General features: G+C 35.3%; 1 protein-coding gene across 2 annotated transcripts in view; it reads right to left on the bottom strand.

The window, feature by feature from the left end:
* LOC306866654 (OTU domain-containing protein 7A-like) overlaps positions 1 to 22,106 on the bottom strand; it is a 37,685-nt gene extending 15,579 nt beyond the window's left edge. The window contains exons 1-6 of one of the 2 annotated variants that reach the window (XM_079411930.1): positions 22,019 to 22,106; positions 8,233 to 8,415; positions 6,642 to 6,860; positions 5,369 to 5,470; positions 5,054 to 5,181; positions 1,492 to 1,604 (exon numbers count right to left, since the gene is read on the bottom strand). In XM_079411930.1, the coding sequence (XP_079268056.1) occupies positions 1,492 to 1,604; positions 5,054 to 5,181; positions 5,369 to 5,470; positions 6,642 to 6,860; positions 8,233 to 8,415; positions 22,019 to 22,103 (830 nt within the window). In that variant the 5' untranslated portion in view covers positions 22,104 to 22,106. The remainder of the gene's footprint in view (positions 1 to 1,491; positions 1,605 to 5,053; positions 5,182 to 5,368; positions 5,471 to 6,641; positions 6,861 to 8,232; positions 8,416 to 22,018) is intronic. The other variant, XM_079411931.1, reaches the window with a different exon arrangement.
* Positions 22,107 to 24,531: the final 2,425 nt, after the last annotated feature.

Here is a 24,531-nt window from a genome sequence, read left to right as displayed (position 1 = left end):
AAATGCTTCAAACATTAGCAAGCTACTTTGTTGTTATTATCTTGGAAATGAAATATTTCACCCATAACTTTCCTCACTTTCACGTCGTTCCAAACCTGTACGACTTTATTTCTGCTGTAGAACAAAAAAAAGAAGATATTTTGAAGAATGTTGAGGTCCAAAAACCAATGGGCTACTGCCGTTATCCTTAACAAAAACTAAATATTTTTGTTAATGGAAATAAAATAATAAAATAAAAATGCAAATACTTGATTAAAAAAACTTAAACTAAATAAAAATTAGAAATGTTGCCTCAGCAACTAATGGGAATAAATTGAAGTACTAAAATTAGTAAGTGAAACAAAACAAAAAACTAATGAAAATGACATAAAAAAATGAAACATGAATTAAATAAAATTTAAATATAAATGTTATTAAAAACTATAATAGTATATGAATAATATTAAAGTAACATTGCATTGGACCCTATTGACTTCACACAGGTTTGGAAAGACATGAGGGTCAGTAAATGATAATAGAATTACGTTTTTTTTTCTTCAATCATTTTGAATTTTAAACAATTGATATATAAAATAAATTCACCCAAAATTCCCATTTGTGTAAAAAAATAAAATAAAATCAAGAATAAGAAAAGAAATCAAGAAAAAGATATTTAAAGCCTTTTTTAAAGATGATTAAAAATTAAGGCTGATATTACCTTTCATCTCTTCCACTGGAAATGTGAGGCACATTGCATTGTGGGACACAGTGTTCCACACATTCAGAAAATATACATACTGTGTACAGTAAACATACTGCAGAAAGAGTATCAGTATGTATGCTATTCTGAATGAAGCCAAAAATAATGTAATAGTCCAACCGTCACACATTAAATGAACACAACATTATTTTTCAACCACAAAATAAGCTCAACTTCCCTGCATTCTTCTCCATGCATTATAACAGTATATAGAAAAGAAGGTTCTTGATGGGTTCTTTGTGTTTTGTCTAATGGCATAATGTCCATCTAAAGGTCATGAGTTAAGTGAGGTTACTGGATGGAGTTAATCTCTAGTGGCCTCTAATGGCAGTCTGAGTGCATTGAGTGGGTCTGTGGGATCCGTAGCTGGGCGTATTGGGACAGTCCATAGTTGGTCATTAGTTTGACTGCATTTTATCCAAACTTTAAACTTTGAAGTGGAAATTATTACACATCACCTATGACATACTGGTTAATGCCCTAAAAATTTACATACATATACATAGTAACGTATGTATGAGAATGTTATGCTGGGTAAACGTGTGTAGGAGGCTGATATGAAGTTTTTTTTTTATTCTGTAGCATTTTATGTAAATTGTACTATTGTTGTAAATGGTTACACAATTTGCATAAGAAGAAGTGTTTGCGCTTAAACATCTCTACAGTAGGTGGGAATGGAAAGACAACCGAATGTGACATAACAAGATGTAACTGTTTGTCTATATATGTGAGGGTGTGTGGGTGAGCATTACCCTCCGCTGCAGTTGCCGTTCTTGCTAAAGTGTGTGCGCGGCTCACTGGAGGCCAGCTTCAGCAATTCGTTCCACTCTCTCTCCCATTCCTCCTCGGTGTACACCAGCCCTGACTACAGAGAGAATATATCGCTGATTTACAACATTTCCCACAACATTACTTGAAAAATTTTCACTTGATATTCCACCGGAGATGTCCCATTTTATATCCATCACACCCGTCAAAAGCATCTGTGCTCAGATTATAAATTAATACTTCATTTTTATTAAAAACTCATTACTCAAAAAATACAAATAATTAAATATATATATATATATATATATATATATATATATATATATATATATATATATAATAAATTTATATAAAATGTTTTTAAATGTTATTTGTATATAAAATTAAATATTTTATATTTTAATAATAATAAACATTTTATCACTTAAAAATAAAAATAAATAAATATAATTTAGTTTAATACAAATTTATAATTAATTTATGATTTATAATTAAATAACTTTACATTTAATAATAAATAATGACATTTTTATTTTTACGCTTTTTAGTATTTTTTGTAGGTATATTGTGCATATTTTATAGAATTCTATATTTTATAGACAGATAGATTACTGTTATATCCCAAAATAAAAATGTGCATTTGAAAAATATAGACAATTTATATTAATTTAATTCTATTCATCATTATATATAAATAAATACACAATTTAATTAAGGAGATAAAAATAATAAAATTATTTGTATCATTTTTATCTCCCTAATTAAATTGTGTACTTATTTATTATAAAAATAGCTTTTATTAATGTAATTTTTTTGTCATTTTCTGTATTTATATTGTGCATAATATTTGTAAAAATTTAATAAATTCTTTTAAAAATTATCAGGATTTTTATATGTAATTTTTAAATACAATTTCCTATTTTGCATAGATTCTATTGGTAACACCAGGCAAAAAAACTAAATGGCTACTTCATACAATAAATGGAATCCAGTCATACAATGTTTTCTGTCAGTGGTGACAATAGCAACTGTGCTAAAAATCAGTTGGACAACTGTCTATAGTCCATTGCTAAATTTGTCATTATTTGGCAGTTTGCATAATTTTTGCATTTGATGGCGCTGAGTTAATGAGTTAACTTGATACAGCAAGTTAAAACATTTCGTTAGTAAATGGAAAAACAGAAGGTTGCGCAAACGTAAGTGAAAACATCTGAATGTATTTAATCAATTCAAATGTTTTCCCCTGCATATGCACTTTTGTTCAGTTTTATAGTCTGTTTTATCTCAATGGCGTCAATATGTACAAGTTCTATAGGAAACACACCCACTCATTCGTTCTCCTCCACCTCTCACACAAACATTTCCACTTCATCCACACCCACTCGTTTCTTACAGCTTTAATCACTGATACTCGTTCAGCAGAAGCTCCGGGCCTTCATGACAATGAAAACAGTGCAGCTAATAAAGAATTCAAGGATTTGCTATCGATCACATTGCTGATTTCCTGTCCTCCGGTATGCTGTTACAGCAATAAGCTCTTACGCTAAAAGCTGTGGAGGAAACACACAAGCTAATCTGCACAAGTGTTTATGGGGAGAGCCATAATGAACCGCAGGCTAATGTTTACGCTTTACAACTACACACTTGGCAGACGGATTTTTACCAAACTACTTGAAGGAAGTACTTATATTGTGCTTGTAACATCTATGTAGGCACCAAAAGAAACAAATCGAGGACTAAACAGAAATATGTCTGTGTAAACACAAACCAAACTACAGCTAACACCATTTTACCATAACATGCACTGCTATGTAGTTTATCTATACAAAAAAGTGGTAAGGATATTTTAATATGTAAATAGAAATGTAAATAAATAATATGTAAGTAAATTAAAACAGTATGTTTGAGAACTTGTGTAACAGATGCTAACATAGTAGCAAAAACTTAGTAGGCTAGTTACAAAATTGACAATTGCAATAAATAAAATAGGTCAAACCTTTTTAGTATTTGATTTGTTTCCCTAATTGCGTTAAAGTAGACAGCTAAGGAAACAAATTCAGGACTAAAAAGAAACATGCATAAACACAAACCAAAACTACAATAAACACAATATTAGCATAATAGCATTGCTGCTATTTACTATTTAGTACAGTGAGGAAATCGGTAGTTTATCTATGAAAAAAAAGTACATAAAAGTACTTAGTGGTAGTATGTTTTAAAGATTAAATATATCAAAACAGTATTTTTGGTATGTTTGAGGAATTGTGTTACAGATGCTAACATGCTAAACAGATGCTAAAACTTAATAGGCTAGTTACAAAATGGCGAAAAATCAAGGAAGTTGATTACGTTTCTACTGTCGATCTTCATAATAGAAACAGAAGTGATTTAGAACAGAAGGACAATGATAACGGTGAACCTTAATGCTAATTCATTTCCTTTAATACAGTTTTTCATGATTGCATATGACGTGGATTTTTATCCGTTTATAAGTGTACGCTAGGCTATATATAGAGTGTGTGTGACATAAATTTAATCGTCAGCATAGCATTCATATTGTACATGCGCAGCCAGATTTTTCTTGCACATGCAACTTGAATTTTTTTGTGTCATTACCACAGTTTGTCCACAAAGTGGTGACACTGGCCCCTTGTTTCACAGTAAAAAATGAAACGAATGAGACGCAACAATAATAGATGCCTGCGTTAATGTGTACTTGCATGAGTGGATTTAGAGATACATATGGAAGCTTGTTACCACCACTGAATAAAAAATAAAAAAGGTAATTTATCTTGCAATTCCTACATTTTTCTCACAATTGCATCTCTCTCTCTCAGTATTGCATGATATAAACTTGCAATTCTGACTTTCTTTCTCAGAATTACGAGCTACATCTGGACCAATAGCCTTGTGGTTAGTGTGCCGATTTATAGCGTAACTATGCTCGCGGCGACCTGAGTTTGATTCCCGTCTTGAGGTCCTTTGCCAACCCTGTCCCCCTCTCTCCACCCAATGTTTTCCTGTCTGCTCTCTACTGTCCTATCCAATAAAGGCATAAAAGTCAATAAATATAACTTAAAAAAGAAAAGAATTGTGAGATATAAAGTCAGATTTTTAAGGGAAAAAAAGCCTGGCAATTTTCTTACAACTGCGAGATTATATCTCACAATTCTGACTTTGTAACTTGCAATTCCATGTTATAAAGTCAGAATTGCGAGATATAAAGTCACATTTGAGAGAAAAAATTCAGAATTATGAGATAAGAAGTCATTGCCTTTTTTAATTTCTTTTTTTCGGTGGCGGAAACAGGCTTCCATAGATACACGCAACTCCAGTTTAAAAAAGTACAAAGTCACTTTTATCGCTCATAACTTGTGGAGAGAAATCTAGACCAAGATTAACTTTTTAGTGCACATGTGTTGAACACCTGTGTTCATGCATACTATCAGATGGAGTACACACATTGAAAGGCTAAGTGTTCGGTTGTACACATACACGAAGCATTCGTGCCTGAACTTAAGTATATTTTAGGTGTTAGTTGCCAACCTCTTTGTTCTGTTGAGTCTGTTGCCACCTCCACCTCCTCTTCAGAGCTTCTCTCTCCGCTCCGCTCTTCATCATGGCATACAGACTCTTCCGCAGCACCAGATCCCGGTCATGGAAGCCCCACATTCCTGGAAAATACGGATAGCCAGACACACGACACCATATTATTCAGAAACATACAACGGTGAAGTGTTTCTATATAAAAGAACATCACATGAAATCTGAGACTGAACGGTTCTCTTTTTTCCAGGTGTTGCAGGTGTTCATGCAATACACGTGACAAGCGTGCATGAATGTAAATTCTGAAAGTCTCACCTAAAGAAGCTGCATGCAGAAGACAGTTGCCGTCTCCTGTTGTCGCTAACGGTAGTAGCTTCTTACAGCTGGTGCACATGGTTGACCACCAGTTTAAACGACCTAGAACGGTTTAAACACAATGATTTAAGTCAAGCATGGACTAATAAACATCACCCAACATCCCATCACACTCTCAAAACTAAAATCAACCTTAAAAAGTTTCTAGTCATGCAGCCAATTATCTTTATTTAATCGTCACAGGCATTGTTTGGTCGATTGTGATTTTTCTGTTCATTTTGGGCCCTGAATCCAAAATACATATTTGTTTAGCTTAGTTATAATGCATAGCTCACTAAGCATCGCTTTTTTGCTGGCATGCAGTCCTCTGCAGCTCTGGGCCCTGAGGCAGTTTGAACTGGGCATTGACCATTCGCCCACTCTTTTCTCTGGAGCTGGTGAAGCTCACCGCGGGTGAACTTCAGCACCTCCAGCCTCAGCCCCTCTGCCCTCCCTTGGGACAGGGTCTTCCTCCCACTGTCCAAAAGCATTTCCAAAGCCCTGAGGCCATGTCCAACCTGCTTGCATTTCGCTATAGTATTTGCTTGCACAGGCTGGAAATGCGTCCTTGCAATACTTGATCTTTTGCTAATTAATGTTCTAGTTTAAAACACGTTTATATGGATTTATGCCACTTTCAGCAAAAGATTCAATTTCGTAACACATTGTAATAAATAAATAAAAATTCAAGGCATTTTTTAAATACTACATTTAAATATAATAATAAAAATTATTATTATTATTATTATTATTATAAATAATAATTATAAATGCATAATAATAACAATACTAATACTATTAATAACAATAACAAATTAATAATAATAATACATTTAATTTAAGTTTTAAACAAATAAATAAATGATAGTCAAGTAATTGACTTTTATTGTAATTACAATCTTCAGAATTTCTTTTGTGTTTCACTGAAAAAAATATAAAGGATGTCAGAATCTATATCTATATCTATATCTGTTGGTGTTATTGAGCTCTGTTGTATGGGAAGTGCAAGTCTGTGTTTATTGCTTGGTTTTCCTGTTGATCCAAGATGAGAGATTAGAATAATTCTGTCTTAATTCATTCTAATTTTACCATACTCTAGCAGTCGGTAGTTGGTCTTGTGCAATCTAAGATGACATTAGTACGGATGATACATCTGTGTTTATCATCACTGCAGGGAAGGGCTAGGCCTGGGATTCGCTCTGCCGCTGATCTGAGAGCAGCATTTGGGGCTCACCGGCCTGCTCTAGGGCCACCATGGTGGATTGTTCAATGAGGTCACGCTCAATGAAGCTGCGGAAGTCCTCGCTGTACACGCTCAGGTCGGGCAGCTGGAATGTGTAGATGGGCATCTCCAGGGGGAACTGCTCCCTGGCACAATCCCCTGACACCTGCAGCCGGGCCAGAGACATTATGGCAGAGCTGGCATGGGAAATGCCCCGGGACAGACGCTTCTCTGGAAGAAAGAGAGAGAGAGAGGAAATAAAAATCAAACTATTTATAAATATTTCAAACAAATTTACTTTCTTAACAAATGTTTCTCTGGTCTTTTAATGATTATGAATCATCACTGAACAATCAATCAATCAATTAATTAATCCATATTTTTCAAATAAATACGTTTTTCAAAAATATAATACTAAATGAAAATATGTTAATTATGAAAATGTTTTTATATCTTAATTATTTTCTTTATAAATGTTAATAATATTTTATTGTCTATAAATCATCACCACACAATGGATGAATAAATAAATGAATTAATAAATGATTAAATTAATGAATAAATAAATATTAAAAGATTAAGAAAATATTCTAATTATGTATTTTTTTTATTAAAATTAAAATTGTATTTACTAAATAAATGTTAAAGGTATTTTAATGTTTATGAATCACAGCTTCACAAACAAACAAACAAACAAATGATAAATAAACAAACAAACAAATAAATAAAAACCTTTTTTACTCATTTTAAAAATTTTTAAAATTGATTTTACTTTCTTAAAAAATGTTCCAGGTCTTTTAATATTAATCACCATTGCACAATAAGACAGACAATCAATCAATCAATCAATGGTTGTGTTTTTTTTTAATATGCAATTTATTATAAACATTTTCCTCATTTAAAAAAAAAAAACTATTAAATTATTATTATTATTACATTTTGGTAATGTAATAACTTTCTCAACCTTTACTTCTTTTGCTTCTGATATAACAAAGTCCACGTGAGCAGGGAAAAATAATATAACCACTAATATGTTTTTATTAGACCTTTCAGGATCCAACCAAATCCAAACAAAATGAAATCCAGCCCTACATTATTTTCCCCTAAATATTATTTTTCAATCTTAAAAATGACATTAAATAATTTAAAATCATTACCAATGTCATTGTTTGTTGTCTTGAATGCTATATGATCTAATACTACACAAAACTGCTTCATAATCAATTGAAAAGTGATGGGTGTAATTTTTGCACCACTAGTGCCACTAAACCGCATTCATTAGTCAGAAAAACAGATGGCTCCACCCATCCCTCACACCATTGGTCAAGCTGATGTTGTTGGGTTTATTGGAATTCTCAGGGAAATCAATCAACAAATGTCTAACTTATATTTATTCTCTGCATATTACAATTGTGATAAAATAGAATAGCCACAGATATTTTTATCCATATCGTAGCGTGCACTAGTGTGAAATGGATTATCGAAAAAGATAATAGATAAACGACTTTAAAAAGATAAAAAGATAAACGACTTTAAACTGGTATAGAAGAAAATATTGAACAATAAATCTCAAGAGGAGGAGCTGTAAGAGAGCTTTGCTCACCCTGAGTGTTGTCCTCTTGTTTCTGAGGGCATTGCTCAGGCTTGCTAATGTGCTGCGGGGTGCTGCTATGCTCCGGCTGCTTGTAGTAACGGCCCTCATTGAAGACATGGGGCAGGTTGGCAGTGTGAACCTGCCGGAGCTGCTCATAGTCATTGAGAGCGGCGCTCAGGTCCCAGTTTTTACCTGATTCATCACAAACAAACAACAAAATTGACGTTACATTGTGAGAATATGCTAATGCTTTAGCATCAACGGTAGGTCAAACTGAAAAACTGTCATGGAGCAGAGAAAATTATCTTGCTGAAAAAAGTTCAATTGTCAACATGTTTGTAGCAAAGTTATTTACAGTAACAACAGCACATCCTGTTTAATGCTACAGATAATAAACTCTAGATAAACTCTGTTGCCTCCCTCAGGACCATAGTTTGTTAGTGGCACAATAATTTGCATTAAAACTGATAAGGTAATCGCACATATGCTCTTACAACTATGCTGTGCACCAAATATCCAATAATTATTTCTTTGTTAACATCGACAAACAATATGATGTCCACAATTTTAAACAGGAAGCGAAATCAGACATCAAAAATTATAATAATGTAATACAAAACTATAATATATAATATATATATATATATATGGCATGAAACTCTAGATGGCGCAGTTCGATAAGTTCTAACTCAATCTGACATAATGACATCATTATCACATGGCACAGCTGATTGGTTCTCTCCTGTATCGGTAGCCAATGAGCTCGCTGCTCAACATTCAAATATATGACTAGTGTTTACTGTAGCAGTTTGCAGCATGCTTCAGAAATCCTCCACCTTCCCCAGCTCCACCTCTATAGATCTGCTACGGGGTGATCATGTATGCTGTATGGGGGGGGGTATTTCATGTATTATATGTGCAGCAGCAGTGTTTCTTACATGCTCACAGCAGCATGTTGTAGATGTATTGGCAGTAGCAAGTCTCGGTACTTGCTCTGCCACAGCAGCAGCGTAGCAGATCTATTCCGCCAAGACCAAATACATTAACATTGTCATGTTCATTACTATGCAAATCACTCAGAGTTGTCATGACAGAAATATTTATAAAAATAAAATATTTGTAAAAATAAAATAAATTTTGTCATTGATATATTTTATTTAGGTATAAATAAGAAAAAAAAAAGCAAAAACACGTATTATTTCTTTAATAAAAAAGACTAACTTATTACCAGTTTTTACCATGATTTACAGAATAAAATGTCATTCAGTGTAGCAATAATTCATGTAACAAAAAATCTTGTCAGACATATTAAGAACAAGAATCATTAGATGACATTAAAAAAACATTTAACTTTTACATAAATACATCTGTTACACTGAATGATGATGGAACATTATTTCACCCATGTTTTGACGTTTTATTTCACAAACGTTATTTGAAACATTGAAGTAAAGTGGGCCAAAAATCACGTTGATTCCATGACCACTAAAAGGAGGTCTTTGTTAATAAACATGGCCTTGGCTTTCTCTTTCATTTCGTCAAGCTAATGTTTGAGTGCACCTGCCAACTCCCATAAGGCTTTTCAATCTTATCCCAATTACACCACTTGCCAACACGAGTGCCACAAAACGCTTACAGTTCACATCAAACCCTAAACAATGGAGTTCCGCTTCACATCAAGCCTGAAGATAAAGAGGGACAAAACGATTGTGCTTCTGCACCAGTGTGCTCTGAGCGAAGACAATTCGATGAAAAAACAACACAGATTTGTTTTTGGTTAAGTTCATTTTGTCTACAGATAGAGAGAACGTTCTTACCAAGCAAAATGGGAGGACAATCACAGGAAAGACAGAGAAGCCAAACCCTCTAATGTGAAATGACAGTCACCTCAAGACTCCTACACACACACACACACACACACACGCAGCTGCTTCCATGTCCTCCAGCGACTGTCTTATCTCTGTAACCCAAAGGCCTTGCAGGGACCAAAGACACAGGTCGGTCTAACCATCTACAGAGAGATACACACAGCCTGTGTGTGTGTTTTGTGTATACTGTGGAAAACAAATACCTCTGCAGGGATAGTAAAACCTGAAATCCCCAACATAATGTACAATTTATTTAATAACATACTAAACAATGTCCCTAGATTTTAATAACTAGATTTTAATGATAAAAATAAATCAGATTTAAAGAAATATGAACATTTACTGAAATTTACTCACCCTCAGGCCATCCAAGATCTGGATGTGTTTGTTTCTTCATCTGAACAGATTTGGAGAAATTTAGCATTACTTCACTTGCTCACCAGTTGATCTTTAGCAGTGAATGGGTGCCGTCAGAAAGAGAGTCCAAACAGCTAATAAAAACATCACAATAATCCACAAGTAGTCCCTCAATAAATGTCTTGTGAAGTGAAAGGCCGCATGTTTTTACTGTTTTTTTGTTCATAAACGGAGCTTAATCTGTGCAGATTTCTCTCCTGATTCAGACGAGAAGACTTTTTCATTGGAGAAGGCAGTATTATGGATAGAGGACTTGTTTAAAGTTAAAGCCAAGCTCCTGGAGGGGGCGCTGTGGGCGGAGCTAAAGAGTGACGAGCACTTGAGCGCCGATCGCCAACAAAACAGAGGCTGTATCCGAAATCGCCCCCTATACCCTCATTCACTATTCCCTACATTAGTCAACTCATATAGTTCACTTGAAGGAGTGAATGAAAACGAGTGAGTGAATTCGGACACTGAATGCACCGGAAGAACTGCCGCTTTTGCATAGTTTGCTTCCTGTTAAATAATCATTTGAAACGGGCAGCTCCAGTAGTAAGATTGAAGGATTTATCTTGAACTCTGTCACGGAAATTATGTATAAACCCTAATAGTCAATTTACAATTAATTTTGTACCTTTGTTGTATTCCACTGTATTACGCCGTGGACGAGCGCTTCTAAAATCAATGAATGGATGATTCAGCTGCGGGCGCCATCTTCTGGTGAGACGTGGGAATTGACTCGCCGCGCGACTCTCGCAGTGCATTCTGGGGATTCTCTAGCCGTTGAGTGTACATCGGTTGTACACTCGTTTTTGCGGTGCATTGTGGGATTGAATGAGTGCACTCGAGAACATCCACTAAGGTTTCGAACACCACTTAAAATGGCCGTCCCCTCAAATAGTGCACTATTTGAGGGTATAGGGGGCGATTTCGGATACAGCCAGAGACTGATGCCGTTTCACTTACTGTCTGCAGTTCATGAATGGGATCTTTTATAGCTGGGACCGCTCCATCTTTCAGTATCAAACGATGAGCAAATCCAGTGTCGAACTGGGCCTTGTTTATAAAATGTTTGTCAAAAAACACACTTGAGAAACTCTGTTGTTGCCCCGTAAAAACAAACTGCATCCACTGTTCAAGTAACGCTGGATTATTTTGGGAAGCTGAACAAGGTTATCTTTCCCTCACAACCGAAAACACACTTCCCGAGCGAATCCCATGTAGTGCAGCCGAATGAAGCGCATTGATGGGCGCGCTCTCGTTCTCGCTCTGGTCGATGCGTGCACGGGCGCGTTCTTCTGGGAGAAATGCCCATATAAGGAGTTCCACCTTTGTTTATATCATGAAGAGCCATGATCGAAAAAAAAAAAACTCTCCGAAACTTGTACGAATGCGGAAGTAAAATTTTTGGCACAGAAATACTCTGTTATACGTTCAAATTGTTTTTTGAAACTTTGTCCACGCTTAGCATGAGAATCCAACTCTTTAATAGTGTAAAGAACTCTGAATGCATGAAACAACATGTTACCCACCTTTTAAAAAAACATCTTGATGGATTTGTTCTTACAATCATGCAGTTTTTTACTTCACAAGACATTAACTGATGGACTGGAATGGTGTGGATTATTGTGATGTTTTTATCAGCAGTTTGGACTCTAATTCTGACGGCACCCATTCACTGCAAAGGATTCATGGGTGAATAAGTGATGTAATGCTAAATTTGTACAAATCTGCTCCTATAAGAAACAAACACATCTTGGATGACCTGAGGATCAGTGAATTTTCAGATGCTATTTCTTTAATGGCCAGAAGAGACATTTGGACACTTAAATTTAAACTTGAAACAAACAAAAATAATTCTGTAATCATTTGAAGCCTATAGCATCCATTTTATTTCTAACTGGCAAGTCTCTCATCGGTCAGTCTGGGCAGAGTTATTACATTCTTCCTGTAGCTTATGTAGCACCAGAACCCACATCAATCAATACAAATCTCATTGTAGTTTATGGATTTCCTCATCCTTTGACCAGCCAGAAATTTTAAAAGACATTTTAAGGCTTAATTGAATGACCGCTCAGCACCTCTGATACATGCATCTTGCAGATTGCTAAGCATTATGGGTCGCAATCAATGTGCTGAAGGCAGTTTCCTTTTGACGTCCCCTCCTCTGTCTGTGCTTTAGATTTACAATTGGATTTTGCAGACATTATCACATATTGTGGACACATTCAGACCACACAATTTAAAATATTTCAATCATTTCTGAAGCAGACATTCTTTTCATCTTAGGTCAGTGCTTTAAAATTCCAGCGCTGGTTGCAAACGTGGTCAAACACCTAATTTAATTAAACAAGTACACATGGGAGCTTTGATGGCAAAAGGTTAGCAGGGTTTAAAAAAAAAAAAAAACAAATCACCCTGTCCAATTTTCTTTTTTTAAATCAGCTTTATTCAATAATGATATTGAACTGATTCCAGATCATCCAAAATACTGTACAGTATCTTTATACAGTTTGTTTTCTATTCATATTTATTTTTATACAAATTTATTTGTATACTTCAAATAATTTTCAGATTAATTTTTACTAAATATTTTTTCTAAATATTAAACATACTGTACTTATGTTATATATTTGTATTATTTATTTTAAATTGTATTGTTTATCTATATGTATTTATATTATACTACAACTATATTATATTATACACTAAAAAAATGGTGCTATATATCACTAATAGTGGTTCTTGGCTCATAATCATAGGGGAACTACTTTTGGTGCTATATAGCACCATATATTTAAAGGTGCTATACAGCACCTTTGTCAAATGGTGCTATGTAGAACCATAAGAGGTGCCATACTGCATTGTATTTCTTCAACAAAAATGGTGCTAAACAGCACCAACAGTGGTTATTTGGCTCGTAAAGAGGGTTAACAGGTTCTGTTTATGGTAGCGGTGCTATATAGCCCCTGAGTCATGCCAAAGAACCGGTGAAGAACCACTGAAGCACCAAGATTTGGTGCTGTACAGCACCAAAATAGTTCCCCTATGATTACGAGCCAAAGAACCACTTTAATGCTATATAGCACCTTTATTTTAGAGTGTATATTATATTATATTAGACTTATTTATTTATTATCTTTTTGGATGAAAGCCTTTCACAATTCAAACTTAGCATGCTGTAACCAATCTCCTTGCCTGTTGTTCAAATAACACAAACTAAGCAGGTGAAGAATGAATCTGGACAACTGAACAACTCTAATTTGGTGCTTTTCTGTGTCTTTGCTAATGAACGAATACATTCACAGTTCTTCTGCAAGATGTTCTTTCAGTAATTAAACTTCTTTCCCCGTTAACCAGGTGCTCTGCTTTATTTATGTTGAGGAGAATGACATTGTAATCGAGAGATGTGAGGAGACAACACATTAAATATTCTGTGAAATATTTTTGTTTCTGAAAAGCTTACAATATGCTGACTACATAGTGAATACTGTACACTATACACTGCAATCCAGTATATGAAACAACATATTATTCGACAACAAATGTTTCAAACAGTAGTGTGAAACATGAATACAGAAAATTTGCATATATGCACAGTCTACTGCAGAAACAATCCTAGTAGTAGTTGCGATACCTTATCAGTCCTTTAGAGGGTGACAATACACCCCACAATCGCAAACCACAAATAAAGCTTCATTGATGACACAACTAAAGACTTTTAGTTGTATCTTTTTATAATGGGTCTTTAATCATAAAAGTGTAAGTCAATTTTGCTAGCATGAAATGTCATCTCTCAATCACAACAGTAACTGAATAGAGCACAAAACCCATAACAAAATGTCTGCCAGTGTCGGCTGAGTAATTTTTTCCCCCCAGAACACCTCTAACCGCTCAAAGGGCCTGTGGCCCTTCCCACTCAGCTTTCCACAACAGCTTCAGTGACGGTGGATCCGTAGGGAACCGATGGAGGCGGGAGACACACAGCAACAACAGCCAGGTGGGATGACGTGCTAATGATGAGTGGCACTGACAACCGGGGACACATGCTTCCCCTGCCACCATCTATCAGTCAATCACAGCCAGAGATCATTTGAGCCTTGTGGCATATCTTTGATCTGATCTGAGAGCAGTTTTGCTTGGTTTGGTGGGTGAAACAATCAGTGAGACGTTTAGTTCTCAAAAAGCTCTAGCTGTTTGTCTTGTGAAAGATATTTGTTGAAAATATATATTAGTTTTGTACTATTAGACAAGCAACACACACTTTGGAATCTTCTTGCATGTTTATGACATGATAAAAACTCTTAGAAAATCCCCAGTAAACACATATCAATGCCCTGTCATTCATCCACACCAATAGGTGTCAGTACAAAATCCAAGATCACTGTATAACTAAGTGCACTTTTACAGTAGTTAAAGGGTGTCATCATTTACACACTCTCAAGTTCTTCCAAACCTGTATGAACACAAAGGTAAACAACAAGTTGCTGGTATCCACTGACTTCCATAGTATTGAAAAACTACTATGGATTTCAGTGGCTACCAGAAGCTGTTTGGTTACCAGCTTTCTTAAAAATATCTTCTCATACAGGTTTGGAACAATACAGTGAGTAAATGATGACAGAATTTCCAGTTTGGGGTGAAACAACCCTTCTAAACTGTTGTCATGCTCTTATTTTGTAGTTTGTTAAACTTGTGAATTTACCATTTGAACGCTGTCATATTTATTGTGCCCAACTCCCTTGCGCACAATAAATATGAGAGAAAATACACTTTAGTTTGTTTGGGAAAAAACTTGCTTTTAATGGAAAAGCTATGATATTTTGAAAACAGCTGAGCTAGCTAGCATCAGTGCTTTTATGCTAGTTACTCCCAATCAGTAAAGCAGTTTTACCTAGAGGTCTCTTCTCAAGACACACTTCACAGAAAACATAAGGCATCTAACACTAGGATCTTATGAAGAGCAAGGACTGACTTCTGTACAATACAGAAAAACAGTCCAGCCTTGGTAAATCTGAGGCTAGATCAGCCTTCAATGTCTTTGTTAGTTTTGATACATAATCGACTGTATAATGAACCTTATTCAGAGGAGATGCCTCATCGTCACCTTGGAATTATAAGGTTCTATCTGACAATTTCGTCAATAAAGTCATTTTGTTTTCTCGTAGCTTTGTAAAATTACAGTTGAACCACTGATGTCACATGGACTATTTTAACGATGTCCTTGATACCTTTCTGGGCCTTGAACGTGGTAGTTGTGTTGCTGTCTATGCAGAGTCAAATTTCATCAAAAATATCTTAATTTGTGTTGCGTAAATGAACAAAGGTCTTACAGGTTTGGAACGACATGAGGGAGAGTAAGTAATGGCAGAATTGTCATTTTTGGGTGAACTATCCCATTAAAAAAAGAAAAAAAGTTCTATCTACAAAGTATTTGGAATGTGGAAACTTTGATGCTCAATACCTCAAAACCGCTCAGAATGCAGATAGAACCTTGTAATTCAAAGGTGGCCATATTTAGAATGACAAACAAAAATGAGGCTGAGATTGAGGGCTCAATCTTTGTAAACCATTCTTGGGTAAATTGTTGCTTTGAATTCAATGTTATTATAAACCAATCATCAAGATGTTTTTAACATCAAACCATTGTTTCCGGCTAACATATATGAATATGTGAATCTTCTCTCCATAATATTGCTTTCTCCACTGAATAAGTCATCCTGTCTGAATCAGGTGAGAAATATGCACAGATCAAGCAATGCTTACAAGCAAAAACAGTTCTAAACAAATAAGTTGGTATATTTTGATGTGAGAGGAGGACAGGAGATGGAAGGATTATTATGGACTGTATTTTGGCCAGAAGCGATGGTTTAACGTTAAATTTGTCTTAATGATGGATTTGTTTCTTACAAACATGCAGCTTTTCAATTTACAAGATGTTAATTGATGGACTGGAGTGGTGTGGATTACTTGAGGATTAGCTTGTGGTAGCTGTTTGGGCTCTCATTCTGACGGCACCCATTCACTGCAGAGGAACCACGTGATGCGATGCTACATTTCTCCACATCTTCCTATGAAGAATCCAATCCATCTACACCTTCATCTAAATTTTCAGCAAATGTTAATTTTTGTGTGAACCATTCCTTTTAAATATACATTTCCCTATGGAGAAAATAAATGGAATTTCTACTTCGGGAATGCAACTTGTGCACTCAGTCGGTTGTGGGAGTCTCCAAATCATTTGTGATTGACTGTAACTCTATAGTATAATAGCGCCTGCTAGTGGTATGGCAACATGACACTGCAAACAGGGGATTTCAGGCATATGCAGAGGTTACTGAGTGCATGTTACATAAATATCAGTGCTTTGTGAGCGCTTGCGAGTGTGTGACAGCTGGGACGCTGCAGACAGCTGGCAGGGTCTGCGCTCTCGCCCAGCCTTTACTAATAAGCCCACTTTATTTCTCATTACATGCCCCCCTTCAGTAGTTGCACTTCTTCCTGCACATACGCATGGAGGAGCTGACGGTGAAAAGTTCCCGGCCGACCCGACGTTCGACCCCCTCTGCAGACATCCGAGCACATGTGCGGGATGATAACGACATTCCTGCCTTTTGCGAACCACGTTTATAAGCTTCGTAGGATACAATGGATTACATAACCACGCAGTAGGAGAAAATCACCATTTTATTTCCAGACTTAATAAGCCATAAACGTGGATAGAGGGTGTTTTTTCCCCAAGCTTTTTTGGATACAAAGTATGTTGTGCTTGACTACAGCGGTGCCATTTATTTGGGATCTAGGGGGAGGACTGAAGGCACTTCATACCCTTTTCATTCATAACTATGGCTTGTTAGAGGCAGGAGTGAAATGTCAGCGGTGGGGCCATTTAAAGAGCATTAACAAATGGCTAATTCTGAATAACAAGCCTCAGCCTCAGTGTTTTTACAGCAAAGCAGTTATAGTACTGATCTGAGAACGGTCTTACGGGTTTTTATGAGAGATTGGGACGGGGAGGTGCTGATCCTGATCTTTTTCTGAGGAATATGCTTGCTGAAAGTGTTTAACAGCTATCTATTAACGCAGAGTCCTCAGAGAGGGGTTTAAATGTACATTAGCACACAGGAATGCTTATGCAACATCTAAAATAGCTGCTTCAGTACATTCACTCTGATGTATGATATGATTTATGGAGAATAAATGCTGGATCAGACAAAACACTCAACAAACTGCTTAATCTATGGAAATGCATATAAAGTAGTGGTTGCATCGCATATATGTGTGTATGTCTTAATAATCTTTAATAATTTAGTAATAATAATTGTAATAATTTTTAATAATATCGTTTTAATAATTTACACATAATAATATATAACTAATAGTATTATTTATAAATAAAAACAAATTATTATAGAATTTAATGTTAACTATAGGACTAATAATAATGCTTAAATAATTGTGAAAATGTTATAATTTACAAATACAAAATCATCGGTCTAATTTAAGAATCTTCTAATATATATATATATATATATATATATATATATATATATATATATATATATATATATATATATATATATATATATATATAAATTATAAGAATTTTAAAATTACAATAGGTTATATATTATAATAAACTGTAATAAATAATATTATAGTATGATGATTAAATAATAACATGTTAAATTATTATTTTTAAATAAATAATACTACTTAAATATTATAATGTTAATATAATATAATAATATAAATGTTATAATAATTTATAAATAGATAAAAATAATGAATGAATGAATAATAATAATAATAATACATATTACATACATGCACACATACATACATACATACAGTACGTACCATATAAACATAACCATATAAATTTTACAGTAAGAAATTTTAAGAGTTACATTTATGCTCTAATGAAATGACCCTGTTAAGAATAATTTTCCATGTGCTTGGGAATATCACCAGGGTTATGATGGCAAGGCAGAGACGGATGTGTTTCTCTTCACTCCAGCATTCTGTTAAAAACAGCACTGCTCTATCAGCGTCAGGCTTCAAACAGATGGGAAATATCATCCTGTGATGATGTGCAACGGCTCTGAGGTGTGAGGTGGCCTTGGCCAGGCAGGTGAGCACAACACTCACAGCTAAACAGCTTCCTAGCTGATGCTGAGTGAGGCCCTATAGCTGAAGCAGGTGTGTGTTTGGGTACAAATGTACCCTTATATTCACCCATTAGAACCTAAGTGGCATTAAAACTTAAATGTCATAAAATTGATGTCAAAGCATTGGGGAAGAAAACATCCCTTGAGTCATATTGTTCTCTTATTGTTTCTACTATATTGCTGTTCTACCACCTTTTATGAACCATAGACCCACATGTTTTATGAAATGTAATTTTTTTTATATTTCTTTGTCCAATAGAAGTCGTCATGTGATCTCTGTATGTGTGTGTGTGTATATGTATATATATAAATGATTTAAATAAATTAAGATTTACACACACATATATTTCAAGTTATTTTTATATTATACATTTATTTATGTCTATTTTTATGACATATGTATTTAATAATTTATATAAAATATTAACAATAACTAATAATTATAATAATTTTTATTATTAAAAAGTAATTAATTAATAATAATAGCATCATTTATTTATAAATAAATATTAGTATGGTACAAATAAATTATAAATAGTACTTTTTAGTGATAGCATGAGATGAAATCAAATGAATAAATCTGAAAATATTAATATAATAATAATAATAATAATACAATGTGATTTGCTGTCTAAAATGCTGTCTAGGTAGGACTGGCACACAGCCATAGTTCACACTTTTTCTCCTGCATTTTTGAAGGACATTTTTCTCTCTTATTCTTCTTTGTATATCATCTCTCAAAAGGGTGCACTTCTTTTCTTCTGCTGGCTCTATTCTCCATCCTATTCTTTTCTATAGAGGGAACATTTCTCTCCCCTCGGCCTTGACTTTTTGTTTGTCGATATGTCTCTCACTCTCGCTCTCTCTTTGGCCCGTCTCCTCAGGACAGACTGCATTTGCGGCCCTCCACTCCTCAATGAGTTCCACTCAATGGGCACAAAGTTCTCATGGGGGAGCCTGGTCGTAAAGCCATCACACGGGCCCTAAATCTGCCCTGCCGCCCACCGTGGTAGGCCCTCCCTGCTGCCAATCAGAGCAGAAAGTAGATCAGCACAAAACCCTTATCACAGCAGAAACCAAAACCCTAAAGACCTGCAAGTGAGTCTGGAACGAATCGCAAGTGCCATCGACGAGCCTAAAAGGACAAGAGTTAAAACACAGGTCTAAGCACACTGCACTCGGGCCTAGACTACATGGAAAGAGAAGCTGTACATCAACTCATTATACTGGAGAAAACAACCTAGCTTGAATTAAATCTCAAGCACAGGGCCACTGTAGATTTGACAGTGCATTTTGCGCTTGACTGAACCATAAACCCTATGTAGGCACACATGGGACAAAAATCAAGCTTAGACACACAGACGCCACACAGACAAAGCCAGAGATGCATATCCTAAACAGCTGTCCCAGCAGTACTGTAAATCTAGTAAAGCTTAGCTTTTAACCTTCCTATATGAGGTTCAGTGACAGCAACAAAAACTCATTTTGAAGAGGTCAAATAATAAGAAATTAAATTCACACTTGAAATTTGCAAAAAAGCACTTAAAGGACCCCTAGAATCTGAGAAACAAGATTCTCTGGTTTGATGAACCAGCTCTGCTCATCACCTGCAGACTACCATCCCAAAAGTAAAGTGTAGTGGTAGCAGCCTCATGTTGTGGGGCTGTTTTTCAATGACAGGGACTGAGGGAGTCATCAGAGTAGAAGAAAAGCTCAATGCACCAAAATATAACCTAATGCAGAGCATTCAGAACCTCAGACTGGGCAGAAGGTTCACCTTCCAACAGGACAATGCACACCGCAAGAGTGGCTTGTAGACAACTCTGCGAATGTCCTTGAGTGGCCCAGCCACAGCCTGAGCTTGAACCCAATCAAATATTTCTGGAGAAACCTGAAAATGTGCATCTGCCCCCATCCAACCTGACAGAGCTTGAGAGGTGAAGAGGCAAGGAGAAGAATGGCAGATAATTGCCAAATGCTGATGAGCAAAGCTTGTCGCATCAATCAAAAAAGACTTGAGACTCTAAAGGCGCCTCAGCTAAATATTTAGTTAAGGGTATGAATACTTATGCAATGTACATATTTTAGTTTTTTATTTTTAATAAATTTACGAAGTTGTGACAATTCTGTTTTTGCTTTGTCAGTATGGTGTATGCAGTGTAGATTGATGTGAAAAAAACTATTTTAAAGCAATTTAACAATAAGGCAGCAACATAACAAAATGTGAAAAAAATGAAGGGCATTGTAAATCAGCATATTTCTATGATTTCTATGATTCTGATCATGTGACACTGAAGACTGGAGTAATGATACTGAAATTCAGTTTTGCCTCAAAGGAATGAATTGCATTTTAAAATATGCTAAAATATGATTTAATTTAACATATTATAAAATTAAAAAAATTGTTTTATTAAAATGTTATTATATTTTATGTTAATACTTTAATATATTAATATACATATAATATATTTGAACTAAACATATATTATATTATAGCAATATTAATAATATATTCATATTATATTCATATTTTTAGCTTATAAATTATTATACCATTATCACATTTTGCAGCATTATTATTTCATTATTTATTTAATTTACTCTGTATAGTCTGATATCATTATTTTAATTAATAATTATGTATTGATTGATTGATTGATTTGTTTGTTTATTTATGTATAAAACATTTATGCATTTATTTATTTATTCCTATATACAAAAAAAAACATACAAAACTATCTGTCATGGTGCCTTTTATCAGATATGAGATGAACAAATACTGTTGCTTCTAAAGGCAACAGATGCACACTTTCACATTTACAGCACTGTTATAAATTACTTTACATAATATAGCTGACATACTATGACACATTTACTTTCATTAATATAGCCATTAATGGACTGAAAGCAAACACAGCATAAGAGCTGAAAATCCAAAGCACCGTTGACACAGAGAATGATATTATATATATATATATAATACCTTGCAACACAAGATATTATATATAGATATAAATATATATTTATAAATAAATGAAAATTGTACAACTCTAGAAACATCTACAAAAAGCTATAACATAATATATCATAATAAATATAGTACAAACACACGCAACAACTGATATACTGTTAAAAACCAAAAGTATTTGGAGTGGCTGTCATACATTAGTGGATCATGTTCATAGAACACTTTTGGGGCCCTTAAATGAAATATCATCACCATTAAATGTAACAAGAGCAATGACATTAGGTGTCTACAAGAACTAATAACCAGCAATACATTAAAAATAAGACATCTAAACAAAATTAACCTCCAGTACTAGAGCATCTTTTTAAAACAAAAAGCAAAAAGCTTACCTTCCAGCAGGTCTCGTGCCAGACCTGGTTCTGCCCCTGTGGACCGAACAAAATCTGACAGGACCGCATCCATGTCCAGAGTCATGGGATCATGTGGCTGTGCTGCCTGCCCTGCAGCTTCACGCTCTCATCTACACAAAAATCACAGGAAATATCACAGAAATCATTGAAGAACATCAAATAAAGAACAAAAGAAAACTGAGCGCAAAATGCAGCATTACCAGTACATCAGGCTGTTATTTACAGTTTGATCACATTCAGATTAATCAGAGATGAATGTAGCCTGAGGAATGAGTGACATGACTGTGAGGAGTGACTGCACTGACAAAAAAAAAAAAAAAAAAAAAGGTGTAGGATTTACTTTGAAACAGTTTTCACTCAGAAAATGGTAGTAATTGTATATATTTACAACAGTTCTTTCTGGTCCTCAAATCTGATTGGCTGAGAGGAGTGTGATATTCTAGTGATAACAGCACTCCAATTGTTTCACTGTTTGTATAACTCCGCTTGCAGTATTTCTCACAGCGAGTGTCATAGCGGACGCCCAAATCCACTGTAATTTTAGAAACCTATGTCAGACTAACAGAGATTAGCCGAAAGTTTTAGAAGAATGTTCCATGCTAACATTTTGAGATCACGATTAAACACCAGATAACTTTGAACGAACAGGTTACAAAATGTTTTGATTGGTCATCAAACATTAGCTGATCAAGTAACACATTCAATAAACATGAAATTTTGAAGTAGAACGAATTAAATAGTATGTTTTGTAAAACATACTCCAGTAATCTCTGTTTCATTTACGTTTCATTTTTTTTTTTTTGAGTGTGTGGAGACTGATCGCCATAGAAATGGTATAGAAATACTAACAAACTCCCAAAGAGAACATATAATGTTACGCCAGTGCTTTGCTGTGGGATGCAGCTGTTTGGCATAATGCAATTTACTTAGAGAAAAGAAAGATTATACTGTACGAAGTTATTAAAGAGACAATTCACCCAAAAATGAAAAATTCTGTCATCATTTGTTCACCCTCATGTTGTTTCTTTCCTCTGCTGAACACAAAATAAGATACAGTATTTTGAAAAATATTGGTAACCAAAACCCATTTTGGTTTCTGGATTGACTTCCATTTTATTTTTTCCCATACTATGGAAGCCAATGGCTACCATCAATTGTCTGGTTAACAACATTCTTCAAAATACATGTATCTTATTTTGTGTACAACAGAAGAAAGAAACTCATACAGGTTTGGAACAACTTTAGGGTGAGTAAATGATAACATGTTTTCGTTTTTGGGCGAACTGTTCCTTTAAATTGTAGTGCGTCAATAACCTGTTGCATGTGTGCTTATGGGTGTGTTCTTCTGTCACAAGGCCGTGCGAGTGAGTCACAGCGCTTGACAGCGGACAGACTGGTGTGATGTTTCAACACTGTGCTGACTGTATGAGGGCTGCGTGTGGGATTTTTCACCTGGAACACGTTGGCTGTGACATTCTGCTCAAGGCCTTTTTTGTCATTGCCTTATGAAATGCGCCGTTGTTTGATGCTGGTGAGATCAGACCAAACCCTGCTATGCTGGCTGGAAGGGGGAACGCCTACGACTTCGCTGCAATAACAGAGGACTGTTTATCTGTGCACGTGTGCCGTGTGTCAGACGGCCGGACAGACGGCTAGCAGCTTCCGCACCATTTACGGAGCGTGACACAAAAATGAGAAGAATGTGAAACTGCCCACAGTGAAGAACAAGCTTAACTGCCCACTACTGAGTGCAACTCACAGACCTGAAACAAGCTTTATGATGCGTTCTGTATATGAATGGGTCACGAGTCAAATATAAGACAAAAATTTACTTGACTTGAAAAATAGTAGTAACCCTTAAATGCATAAATGTTTCGCCAATCACTATTAAAAAACAATATAAGATGGTGCCGCAGATGGCAGCTACAGTCTTTGCTCTTCAGTGTTTGTACTGTTTTTGTTTGTTTTTCCTATTTTTTGTTTCTCAAACACGATCAGTTTTACCAGCGATGACCTGCTGAACATTCAGTAGAACACACCACAAAATCTTTTACCGGATTTTGATGATTCGGACGTTTTGCTGGACATTGTAGTTGGCGGAGCCATAGCTCTGGTCAAACGCTTCAGGACGCACAGACGGGGGAAGCGAGCCGGATTTGGAATGGCGTTATCTAGCATCCATCTAGAGACTCTCCGCACTCTACCCAACAAAATGGACAAACTCCTTCTGCTCTCCCGGATAAACAAGGATTTTTCAAACTCTGCTGCTCTGTGTTTCACAGAAACCTAGCTGAATGACGCCATAACAGACAGCGTGCTACATCTGCCTAACTTCCAGCTGATCAGAGCAGATCGCGGTGCAGAATAAAAAAGAAAATCGCGTGGTGGCGGGACGTGCTTTTATATCAATGATAGGTGGTACACAGATGTAACTGTGTTAAAGTAGATGTGCTGTTCTGATCTAGAAACGCTCTTCATTAACTGCAAGCTGT

This window comes from Barbus barbus, assembly GCF_936440315.1.
Source record: "Barbus barbus genome assembly, chromosome: 48".
Classification (NCBI taxonomy): domain Eukaryota; kingdom Metazoa; phylum Chordata; class Actinopteri; order Cypriniformes; family Cyprinidae; genus Barbus; species Barbus barbus.
Note: the sequence above shows the minus strand (reverse complement) of the source record. Positions and strands in the feature narration are given on the sequence as shown.